The 12900-nt window shown below is 39.1% G+C and overlaps 1 protein-coding gene across 3 annotated transcripts in view; it reads left to right on the top strand.

Annotated features, from left to right (window-relative positions):
• LOC110985312 (lysine-specific demethylase 4A-like) overlaps nt 1-12900 on the top strand; it is a 178095-nt gene that overhangs the window by 33622 nt on the left and 131573 nt on the right. For all 3 annotated transcript variants that reach the window (XM_087143837.1, XM_022246251.2, XM_022246250.2), the window contains exon 3: nt 7259-7434. In XM_087143837.1, the coding sequence (XP_086999963.1) occupies nt 7259-7434 (176 nt within the window). The remainder of the gene's footprint in view (nt 1-7258; nt 7435-12900) is intronic.

The following is a 12900-nucleotide window of genomic DNA, read 5'->3' as shown; positions in this document are numbered from 1 at the left end:
CCGCGAACCCTTGGCATGAGAGGGCGCTGTTACGATCATCTGGCTCGACTGACTTGACACCACAGGATCATCGGGGCCGGTGTGAACATGTACGTCTGGCAGGCGTGCAGCCAATGATGGCAGGGCGAGCAGTGCCTGCATAGCCCTGGCCTGTGACCGAGTCTGACGTGAAGCGTTGGCCGAATTTCCCTTCTTTGCGGCCTCTCCGGCGCTCTCGGGCGCTCTCGGGAGCCTTTCTCTTCTGACCTCGTCCGCTCTTCGCCATCGAGGAATCCAGAAGTTAGATTGATAGGCAGGATTTTTGACAAAATTACGATGTGAAGCGAGAGAAAATTTTAATGCAAACACGTATGGTGGGGAAAACCAAGAAAGTGACGGCCTTCCCGTGCAAACTTGGAAAGCGCGCGAGGAAGCCCAGCCTGTCATTGGTCTGATCCGCATACCATCTGATCCAGATTGGTGTGGACCATACTTAGAATGCACGTTCTCACTCCCCGTGGACCCAAATTATGTTCTTCGGAGACGAGCACCGGAAAACTGTATTATGCTCAATATGATGACTATCAGCAATTTCATATGGTCAAAGCTAATAACCCTATCCATGGCCCAGTCACTTATGAATCAGAAGTACTGGAAACACCAAGCACATCAGAGAGCACATCTTATGAAGGTACTGATGGTAACAATATTCGGGCAGGCCAGTGGTGTGTCGTACTATGATGAGGAACTGTTTGCAGGTGAAGTGAAACAGATTGGACAAAATACCGGTAGTAATGCTGTTAGAAGACCCAGTAATTACCAACAACGGGACATTTTAAATTTAACAACCAAATTCTAAATAAAGATACATGTACCATACATGATCTATGTACAAAAATGACAAGTTTAACAAAGTACATGAGTTAATTCATTGCGGATCATTTAATTACACAAATTTTTAATTACTGTCTTGTCCAGATACATGTACATGTGTAGTTTGAGATCAAAGAATCAAAAGTTTTCAAGATGTATTTTTTGCGTTAGGGAGATGTTAATTATATATAACGGTTTTGCCCTTACCCAGCATATATTAATAAGCACTGTATGCTCAGTGTTTGTCCGAGAGCTTGCGAAAAAACCTCACAAGCTTACTCGGGTGGGACTCGAACCCACGACCTCCTGCTTACTTGTGCAGATGTATATATATAAATATATACATCTATATATATACATAAATACATCTTGAAAATTGTGCAGATGTCTTAACCACTCGACCACCGAGCTTGCCAGGGTCGGCTGGCCAGTCCGAGTCAAATGAAGCAGCGGGTACCGCGAACTATTTTCAAGATGTATTTTTGCGTTGGGGAGATGCTAATTATATATAACAGTTTTGCCCTTACCCAGCGTGTATTAATAAGCACTGTATGCTCAGTGCTTGTCCTAGAGCTTGCGAAAAAAACCTCACAAGCTTACTCGGGTGGGACTCGAACCCACGACCTCCTGCTTACTAGTGCAGATGTCTTAACCACTCGACCACCGAGCTTGCCGGGGTCAGCTGGCCAGTCTGAGTCAACTGAAGCAGCGGGTACCGCGAACTATTTTCAAGATGTATTTTTGCGTTGGGGAGATGTTAATTATATATAACGGGTTTTGCCCTTACCCAGCATATATTAATAAGCACTGTATGCTCAGTGCTTGTCCGAGAGCTTGCGAAAAAAACCTCACAAGCTTACTCGGGTGGAACTCGAACCCACGACCTCCTGCTTACTAGTGCAGATGTCGAGCCCTGATTCCTTCAGGCCGGTTCCACCTTTCTGTTTTGATCTAGGCCTACGATGTTTCCAGAGAACAAGCGATTTTTCATTCCCGAAGGATGCAAACTTTGTCAAAAAACAGATTAGTATTTCTACACATGAATCTCAAGTTTATTCTCCAAAGCTCAGCATATAAGCCGCCCGGATTCCAAGCTGCTCTGATCATTTTCACGGGCAAAATCAAGGTATAAGCCACGCCTTCTATTCCGAAAATTACGGTAAATATTTATTATACAGCATAGGAGTGTCACCTGAGTTCGAAGGCCACTTACCCTGCATAATAAATTAAGGCAAATTCTGGGTCGGAATTTAAAGGCGAGTTTAAAAAAAATTGCTTAAAAACGGCATTGAAATTCAAGTAGGTGAACCTGGTGTTCATCGATTTCAGGGAATTGTCTAAAGATTTAATAGGACTTTGGTCGAACGATTGTTTGGGCATCAGTACGTGCAGGAAATGTTAAACATTGGAACGTGCAACGTAGAATGGGTCACAAGATTGCCCCAGGTTGTTAAAGGGCTAAATGAAGAAAAGACTCCATTGATAGACAAAGAACCCGAGGAAGCAAGCAAACAAGACCTAGTAAAACAAAAGCTGCCTGCTTCAGTAAGAAGCAAACAGTATGAATTACCTTCAGACGCTGTCGTTCGGCATCATATTACCCTGGTGAGCAGGAAGGTGGAACTGTTAGGAGGGTGACAGATCCGATTTGGAGCGTAGACATTTATCAAGTGGAAAAGCGCACCAGCCAATTTAAACAAATTAATAATAGAAAGATTAAAACGGGCCCTACTTTATATTATTTGCTTGATGGACCCCAACGGTCATTTGGGCAAGAAGAGCTTCAAGTGGTGCTGGAAGATGCCAAGTTACTGCCTTCTGATGATATGTAATAATGGCCATAGGCTAATGTATCAGTGCCATTTGGTAAAATGAATCGTTTTGTGTCTAACGGAGAAAGGCTAAGTTTATTTTGACATACCGTAAATACTTGATGTCTGTCAGATCTAAACAACTGTTGTTTAAAAAATCCTTGGCGCTGGTTCACAGACAGTCTTTATAATTTGTGTGCGATAGTTCCTTTTTCGTTATGACTTAAGTAACGCCTTTCGTTTTCTTTAAATTTATGGCTTCTGTCATGATGGAATACATTTTTTTGGTCAAATGCAAATGACTTCCAATATCAGTTGTCCGCCAAATTTGTCTTTCATTTTGCCAATGACTTTTATATTTGTAGAATCGTAAATTGGATGATCCAGCGAATAATTTGACAAATCAAATTCTTGATTGTTTTGATATTCATATACATGTATGTCGTCGTTCCACATGTAACAGCAGCGAATCGGTATCTGTATAAATTAACTTGATTTTGTCTCCAAAATGATGTTTCCATTTGTAATAAAAGTCGTACATTTGAATTTTAGATAAATCTAAAATACAAACGCCACAGTAGATAGGCTTATTTAATATGGTCTCATCATTAAACATTTCAACAAACGAAAGATCGCATTCAGGAAATGATGTTACTGTTTTAAAATTCGACAACAAAGTCAATTTTGTAAATTTATATCTTCATCCCTAAGCAGATGACCTTCAATATGACTGTGCGTATTTTCCATTGATTTGCCAAACAAAGAATTATTTAGTAGCTTGAAGAAGTCTTTTTCGAAATTGGATTTATACAATTCAGTGTTTTTGTCAATGTAGTCTTTCATCCATGCTTTCTGTTTAAAAGACGGAACCTGACGAAGCTGTTTCAATTCTAAACCAAGTTGTAAATACAATTGCAATTTTCGATAATGTAATTTATATTTTTCTTTTGTACCTGAAGTGGCGACAAATTTATTTATTGCGGCGAGTTTTTTGTCGTTTAGATCAATCAACTGTTTTTGATATGGCGATAACCATTCTTTTGGAATTAGAATATTTTCAGGCACCTAAGGGAAGTCGTTATGTTTATCATGCAAATGTTAGGGATAATCCAAGGTTACTCCAAACATGTAGCCAGTAGGACCATAAGAGTCCAATTGAAAAAAATAAAATTGTGAGTAAATTTCTCCAGATTTTTTCCTTTTTAAATTTGTCTTCGGGCATTGGTTCTGACTTTGCCCAGCCATAAAGATTATTTTTATCTAAATCTATAATGTAAGTCGAAGGCTTGCTCCAGTTGTAATCTGGCAAATATTTGTTGTTTGCTTTAGCGTGATGTTTGGCTCCCACGCTCGAAATACCGCCGCGTTTGGCACATTCAAAGTACAGATGTACGTCAGTCTGCCAATAGTTCTAGTTCTACTTGGGAATATATCTGCTTGTCTCAATGAACTATAAAATGCTTCTTGTGGGGGTAAACAAGTGTCTTTAAATTGGTCAAACGAGTCTATATATTCATATGGGTAAATGCCTTTTGTAACACAATTCGGTATTTTGAGGAAACTTTTCATTTCACAAATTGTGAAAAAGTGTGCCAAAAGTGGGAAAAGATTTGCAAATATTTTCCCACAAGTGGGAAAAGATTTTCACTGATTTTCCCATAAGTGAGAAAAGATTTTTTGCGCTTTTTCTCACCAGTGGGAAAATATTTTCACAGATTTTCTCTGGTAGTGGGGAAATAATTTTGCAAGTTTTCTTCATTAAGTAGTATTTGTGCATGTACATGTACATGCAGACATCAGGAAGTTCTCTGTGGTTTAAACATGCGCATCTCTGAGTATGGAAAGTGGATTCGGCCCAGTTATCTTCATTGTGTTGGTCAACGATGTTGCTAATGGCCTTTCATCTAACCATTGGCAGTACGTTGATGACCTTACGCTAGTAGAATGCCTAAGCAAAAATCACCAAGGCCACATGCAAGAGGACCTTGATCATATCCATCATTGGTCATCTGCCAATCACATATGGAGTTGCTCCAGTCTATGTGGTTGTCTCGTAAAGCCGACAGTCATGACGCTGCACTTGCTGGGATTGAGTTTCATGCGCGGACACAGTTCTACAAGAAAACGCATCCCATCGCATCCTGGGTGTCATAGTGCAGGCAGACCTTAAATGGGATGCCCACATCCACAATATAATATCTCGTGCCAACAAAAGACTGTATATGTTAAAGACACTGAAGCGGTTTTGCCTACCTGTAAATGATTTGGTCTCCATTTATCTTGGCTATATTAGGCCATTGTTAGAATATGCCACTCCAGTATGGAATTTTAGCCTCACGTTGAAACATGTTACAGCTCTGGAAAATTTCCTGAAGAGGGTTTGCAAAATTATTCTTGGCAATGAATACAATGGTTATGATGATGCACTTGTTTCTTGTGGCATGCTCACTCTCAGTCAAAGGCGAAACCAATTGTGTATTAAGTTTGGTCAGTCTCTGCTCACCTCAAAGCATTTTAGTACTTGGATTCCTCTGACTCGTCATCAGTCACATGGTCGTCAGTTAAGAAATTCTACAACTATAACAGTCCCTTTCTGTCGTACAAGGAGGTATCAGAACAGCCCTCTTGTAGGATTGATAAAGCTGCTTAACAGTGTGTCTGACTAAACCTATTAGCTTCATGTTGAGTTTATTTGTCCTGCCAATAATAGAATCAGACCTTATCGTTTACTTGCTCTGGTTCATTTTTTAATGCTTTTAATACAAATGATTGTCCTCCCTATCTAATGTTCCCTTTGTAATATTGTGTGTTTTGATCCCCCTCCTCTTCCTTTTGACCGCTCTTCCTCCTGACCTCCCACCCCTTACCCCCTCCCCCTTTTTGACCCTCCTTAGCCCTATATGTTTTGTTTCCTCTTCCCTTTCTGTATTTTCGCCCTTTTGTCCAAGTACATTTAATGTTTGTAAACAAATTTTGATTTCTGTTGATTCAATTTTTTGTCATTTTAATATAACCCTTTTAGAATGTATTATTGATCATAATATCCCTGTTTACTCCAAGGCTTTGTAGAAATTTAAAGCTTTTAGCTTTTTAATACCCTTTTCTTTTGTAATTGTACATATTATTGTATATTTATTTGTTTTAAATTGTATTCACAATTCTGCCCCTGGCGGCGAGGAATACAGTTAAAATAAATAAACCATTCATAATAATATTAATAGTCGTGCGCGTGTGGCAAGTGTTGAGCATTTTCGCTGCACAATGCTTCTCATTTTCGCAAGTTTCTGCATGATTTTCGGCATGTGACTTCGAATTCCGTTGCGCGCGTGTAGTCGTGATCAGGCATATCAAGTGGTGTGTCTTCGGTTCAAATAGAGAATTGTGGCGGGAATTAACAAGTTTGTACAGCGATATGGAGAAGGATAAGAAGCAAAAACACTTGCAACGATTTCGGGACGAATACAAAGAGCAGTTCCAATTCATAACGACATCACATAAGGGTGACTTTTTCGCATTCTGCAAGATTTGCAGATGTGATTTGCGGATCTCTGCCGGAGGAGCAAATGAATTAAGATTCACATATTTAAAGAAAAGCGCAAAAGGAATTCGCAAGATGAAAGCGCCGTTGAGATGTCGAAAAAACTTACATGTACCTCTTTCCTCCAGACGGAAGATCTGTCAGTAATTCATGTGGAAGGTGAAGTTACGCTCTATGGAATACTTTGTAGAGCGATTCGATCTAGTAGTTCCAGGGAGTCCATGGACAAGTTAGAATCTGAATTCAACATGTATCAAATAGACAACCTAGAGGGCAAGGACTTGAACAATTGTGTAGATCAGCAGTGGCACTTCATAGCACAGATTGAGGACCCATCCTGGATGCAACAGAAGTACAAGCTTTTTCTTCTGTTATAAAGAAAATTGAAACATTGAGAGTCGTGATCACCAATACCTTATTGGCAACTAGTCAACTAGTCTCACAGGCCTAATGTAAAACTGGCTTGAAACTCCTGAGGGCTTGTACAGTATGTGTGGATTAATGGAATTGGACCACACTGTTACAGAGCATGAAATTACGGTCGAACATCGAACATTTTCCGAGCACTTATTGTGTTTGTCCGAACAAAATTTAAAATGCTCAGGCAAATTGTCCGACCAACATATCACTAACAGCTCTTAAAATATGAACACAATACTTTGGATTGTGGCCTTAGTTAAATAAATCTTTGGTGATCAAGCAAATTTATGACATGGCCTGCCCGGTCGGGCAGGCCATGTCAGTTGCCTTGCCTGAACAAGGATTGTTCAATGCGGCTGCATGTGCGGTTCTAGTAGGACCAGGGAAAAAAGTGTATTTCGACACCTGACACTGCACGCTACAACTCTACCTGTTATATAATTTGGCAGATCAAAAGATGGTAATGGCAGAACAAACTTGATTGTGTTATGACAATTTGTCCTAGCACTTTTTTGGTCTAATTTTGCGCTCTGCTATTGAACAGGGAGTGCAAAAATTAAGTTTAATCAAGCACAGAATTGAAGATTTTATCAATCAACTGAACTGTATTCCTGTTCTATTTATACCATGCTTTAAGATCATCCCGCCAAAGGAATTTGTTGCTGCATATGACTATGAAAAAGCAGAGAACATCACCATCCCAGCCCCGATTCAGCAGGAAGTCATGGGTCACCAAGGACTCTACACTCAGTACAACATTCAAAAGAAGCCGCTAACTTTGAAGGAGTTCAGGAAACTTGCAAACAGTAGCAGGTAGGTTAAAAGTGAATCAAATTTCTTCAGTGTACATTATTATCACACGAGTGCAAGTGAAACACAGAAAATGTTGTGCGTCAGATATACGGACACAAAAAAAGAAAAAAAAAATGACATCTTCAGAAGTACATGTATTCAATACAGACCTCCCAGCATTGGCTATCAAGAATTAGGAATCCGTCTCCCCAAAATTCATAATTTTTCATGAAAACTCAGAATATTCTCCATATTACCACGAACAAATATCAGTGCTGCATCGTACAAGAGTCAAATCCGTGTCCGTGATGATGTATAGTTACCACAAGAGTTTACATGTACATCATCTGAAATGGTTAATTATTTTTCATCTCCTGAATGTGTTGATTCATCATGGAATTCAGCAAAAATTCACGTTGTTTGCTTGCACACTAGACATGATCGTGATTGATTTCACAACAGTGCTTAGTCTTGGATCCAAACATTCTTAGCTGTGGTTCCAAGCGAAACCAGGTACTACACGACGTGTACACTGTTAGTTACATGTACATTGTAGGTTGTCGACAGAGGATATTTTTATCCATGAACGATTTTGGTGTCGCGTCCAACTCGCACGGCAGGTAAATGTATATGTGTGTGTCAAAAAAGAGTGCTGCCACGGACGTGGCTCATGCAATGTGCATTGCACTGACTGTTTGAATAAGTTAGGCGAGTCGTACATGTACATGTATTTATGGAACATACATTGTATATGAAAATTCTGTTGAATCCAGAGCAAAAAAGGCACGCTCACTTTAAACGCAGTATATGCCATTTGCACTTGCTGTAATTTTCAAGATTGCTTGATTTGAGGGTTTGTTAATTTGAGCATTATTCCATTAACCATCATTAACTTTTCGAGATCACTGCTTCGAGAAAAGCAAGAAAAGTGCTGTTACCTTTTACACACAAAGTGCAGCTGGTGTAGTTTGCAAAAAAATCCCTGGACCAAAGGACATTTCTCAGTGCCTGGATAATGCGCAGGTGAGGTCAATCTGCAGATCAAAGATGGTCCTAAAACTGCATTTTTCACTTTTTGGAGTAGTGGTCAACAAATTTACCTTGAAGTTTTTTTGTCATCCTTCAAAAATAAAATATTGGATTTGTTTCTTCTCATTATCAGCTGCTTAAAAAAGTTTGGTTTACCCAGAAAACTCTTGTAACAATATTTTCAACATACATGTATGTTCGGCCCATCTTTGAATATGCGGCACCTGTATGGTACTCAGGTTTAACTGCAGAACAATCTTCTTGTATCGAATCAATACAAAAAAGAGCCTTCAGGATTATTTGGGGATCTGATTATTCATTGGTTGATGATACCCTGTTAGAATTTAATGTTGAATCCTTGGCTCACAGAAGAGAATACCTGTGTTCACAATTTGCAAAATGATGTGTTGCTTCCCAACGTTTTCAGAGTTGGTTTCCCCCAAATAACCACAAACATGTTATGGAACTACGAAAAAAATGATGTTTTATTGAGCCAAAAATTCAAGTCGACAGGTATAGAGAAAGTTCAATTCCCTGCCTTACCAAATTACTTAACATTTGCTTCTGAAAATTAAAGGATGTGTTGTTGTGGATGCAAGGAAGTTCCAAATCAAGTGGTCTTTTTTTTGGTTTGTCATATTTCATAGGGGAAAAAATGCTTTTATCATCTCACAGGAAGTATCTTTATTGTTATTGTAGAGTTGGAAGACTTGTAAAAAGTAATAACTCGGGACTTAACTCGAGTCAGTGTGAAATTTTTTATGGTAAAGTGTATCTTCTGTTTTAATGTTTAGTTTTGTTGTCTTTTTTAATGTTTTTAAAATTTTCTTTTTAATCTTCATTTATTCATTAAGGTCTATGACTTTAAATCTTTAATGTTTGAAGTATGTAAATCAAACCACAATTCAGCCACTAAAAATGGTCGCAAGAGTTTGGTAATAAATCCCCCCAAAAAATTCTTTAATAAAAAATTGTCAAATAAACAGCACTTCATTAGGGCAGTAATTCGAGTCAGTGCTGTCGCTGTGTGTCGATGTGCAGTCACTGCCACATATTCATCTCATATTCTCATGTATGTCAGTCAAGAACTGTCTACATGTACATCTACATGCTGTCAGTGCACAATATAAACACTTAACAAGTATGGTACCAACTCTTGCGTTATGGGTGAACAAAAGATTGTAACAGGAAAAGCAGGAGGTAAAATGTCTTGAAAATGCAGTTTTTGTTCAAGAACAGCAGTAAATTCAGGGGAAATATCAGTAAGTTGTTGCCATTTTAAATTATGTTCAGTTGAGGACGTTATGTAGTGAGTATTACCTTTCTTAATAAGCCTTGTGCGAGTGACCCAGATTTGACCCCAGTACGTAGTGACTGTTGCTATGCCACATGATTCGGGGCAAGCTTATCGGACGACTGCACAACGTACAATGAAAATTGTGCGTGTTCAGTAGGCCCTTTGTGTAGTTTCTATAGGGTTTCAGTTGCATTCGGCGGCCATTTTTGGGGCAATAAAAGACGTAGTAAGGACTTCATTTCATTGCTGATTGTGCGATTATATTCGCTAGAAACAGTTTCAGTGGATTTTACCTCCCGAAATGCCTTCAAAGAAGCACTGCTGTTACGGTACTTACAACAATGACTCACGCTTTTCAGATTGTCCACACGTGAAGGGGGTCTGGTGGATTCCATTTCCCAAGCTAAAATCAAATTCCAACAAGGCCCAACATTGGCCAAAAAATTGCAGTAGGAAAGATTTTTGCGTGAATAATATATCCTACGTACATGTACATTTGCTTTGTGCATTTTGTCAATGGAATGGGCCAACTGCAGAGTACCCCAACCCTATACCGACCTCGGCGTCAGGTGAAATGGAGATGAACATATTTTTGTCTCCAAAAGCTAGGCCACCACCAAAGGAAAGACTGGATGTATTATCACATCCTTCAAAAATTATAAAACTACAAGATCAACCAGAGTGTTCAGGCAGCAGCACAGATCATCCAACAACTTTCCATCACTCGGGTCAGACAGATGCTGTGGAGAGTCTGTCATTCTGCAGCTGATCTTTACAAACCGATCTCCTACCCAAACTCGTGTCATGTGTATCGTCAACAAACAGCGCCGAACAATCAACACAAACTGGGCTTTTTTATATATTTTTTATATATGTATTTTTTATGTATAACGGGTTTTGCCCTTACCCAACGTATATTCATAAGCAAAAAAAAAAAAAATACATCTTGAAAACAGTTCGCGGTACCCGCTGCTTCATTTGACTCGGACCGGCCAGCCGACCCCGGCAAGCTCGGTGGTCGAGTGGTTAAGACATCTGCACTAGTAAGCAGGAGGTCGTGGGTTCGAGTCCCACCCGAGTAAGCTTGTGAGGTTTTTTCGCAAGCTCTCGGATAAGCACTGAGCATACAGTGCTTATGAATATACGTTGGGTAAGGGCAAAACCCGTTATATATAATTAACATCTCCCCAACGCAAAAAATACATCTTGCAAACTGGGCTTAACGCTTCGGTTATGAGCAAATTTACCGACATGGAATTTAGAAAAAGAGACATTCTCCAGCGCAAAGTGTGACGAAGGAAACGGTGATGAATGCCGGCGATGATTCATGCAGATTTTATACAGGTAATTTTCATGATAAATACATATCCTCACTATCATGATGTTTTAAATGTCTATTGAACTTTACCACAAATTGGGTGCAATGCAAAGCTAATACGTTTTGTTTTTGACATGTAGGCCTAATAATACTGACCCTAGTAGTACTGCAAGTAGTTATTTTATGTAAGGTTGAACAGGGTTCCATCACTTAGTATTAGTTTTGCTGCAATAGTACAAGTGTAAATGGGCCTACATTGTACCAACACGTGACATTTCGACTCCTTATTTAGGGCCTATGTCATGTGTTTTAATTCTGTGTGAGTGTTATTTGTTTTTATCTGATATTTCTTTACAGGTTTTTCAGTGGAATGCTGCTATTCATTTTTGACTGGGTCTCTGCTAAAGCTGGACGAATGACCTACTGGAAAGGAACACGAACTGCAAATAAATGGGTAAATGATAAGACAAATCAGTTCAAAGGAAAATTATTCAAACTATTTAAATAATCAGATTTTTAATGGTAAACGTAACGGGACAACTTGTACCCAGAACAACCCGTACCTGGAAAACCTTGCAGCTACAATTTGAGACATGAGGCAGTTCGTACCCAGGACAACTCATACCTGGGACAACTCAAGTCTTACACTGGTCAACTCATACCTGAGACAACTCGTACCTACATGTACTTGCGCATAGAGTTTGATTTGCTCCAAGCACAAGTTGTCCTGTATATGAGAACTTTGTCCTGTATTCTTGTACATCTGATTCATGTACCAATCCTGAGAAATATTCCAGTCTTGATTACTTTCATCTAAGTTTTTCTTTATCTGTAGAATTTTCATCATGTTGGGGACTAGTTAAATTTGCAAGTACATGTACATGAAATTAATAATTTTCCATGGTGTTACATTATACTTCGAAAATCAAGAAAATACAACACATGTACAATACAATTCTTTAAACAAGTTTATTGAGAGATCAGAGAAACATTCATACACAGGCAGTGTACTAGATATTTACAGTATTTTATAGACCGTGTTACTGCACATATATGAAGGAAATGTCCCAAATCCTAACAGACCCCTATAAAGATGACTTCACTGTTTGTTGACGTACGGTTTCTTATAGTCTGGTTGGACGATGAATTCAAAGTTCCATAGAATAGTGTACATGTAAACAAAAGTGATGTCATCAATACTCGGGTCTGTTGTGACACTTGCTGTACATTACATTGCAGAGCATCAGTAGCGCAGCATTAACATTAATTACTGAAATCTGTATATTTTTTTTTCATTTCAGTAACAAAAACTTGGGCCAACCAAGACACTAACCCACTTTGAAGAGTTTCTGCTGACCTTGATGAAGTTGCGCTGTGGACTACAGTCACAACAAATTGCCGACATGTTTGGTGTGTCAGTTACTCTTGTGAGTTGTGTGTTTACCACATGGATAAATTTCCTGTATGTTGAACTCAAATTTCTAATTCAGTGGCCAGCAGTTGACCAGATAAGAAACAAACTCCCCAGTGCTTTCAAGTTCTATCCAAAGACTAGATGTATTATAGACTGTTCAGAGTTTTTCATTCAACGGCCAAGCCTATCATCGTCCCAATGGAAAACATGGTCATCCTACAAACATCGGAACACAGAGAAAGTGCTAATTGGAGTATCACCTAAAGGAAACATCACCTTTGTTTCTTCACTGTGGTCTGGTAGTATTTCTGATCGAATGCTGACTGAAAAATCGGAATTTTTAGACCTTCTCGAAAATGGAGATGACATAATGGCCAACAGGGGTTTCCTACTACGAGATTTATTAGCCCTACATGGAGCAACATTGAA

This window comes from Acanthaster planci, linkage group LG12 (assembly GCF_054643075.1).
Source record: "Acanthaster planci isolate LZ-2023a linkage group LG12, COTS_SCS, whole genome shotgun sequence".
NCBI classification, from domain to species: domain Eukaryota; kingdom Metazoa; phylum Echinodermata; class Asteroidea; order Valvatida; family Acanthasteridae; genus Acanthaster; species Acanthaster planci.
Note: the sequence above shows the minus strand (reverse complement) of the source record. Positions and strands in the feature narration are given on the sequence as shown.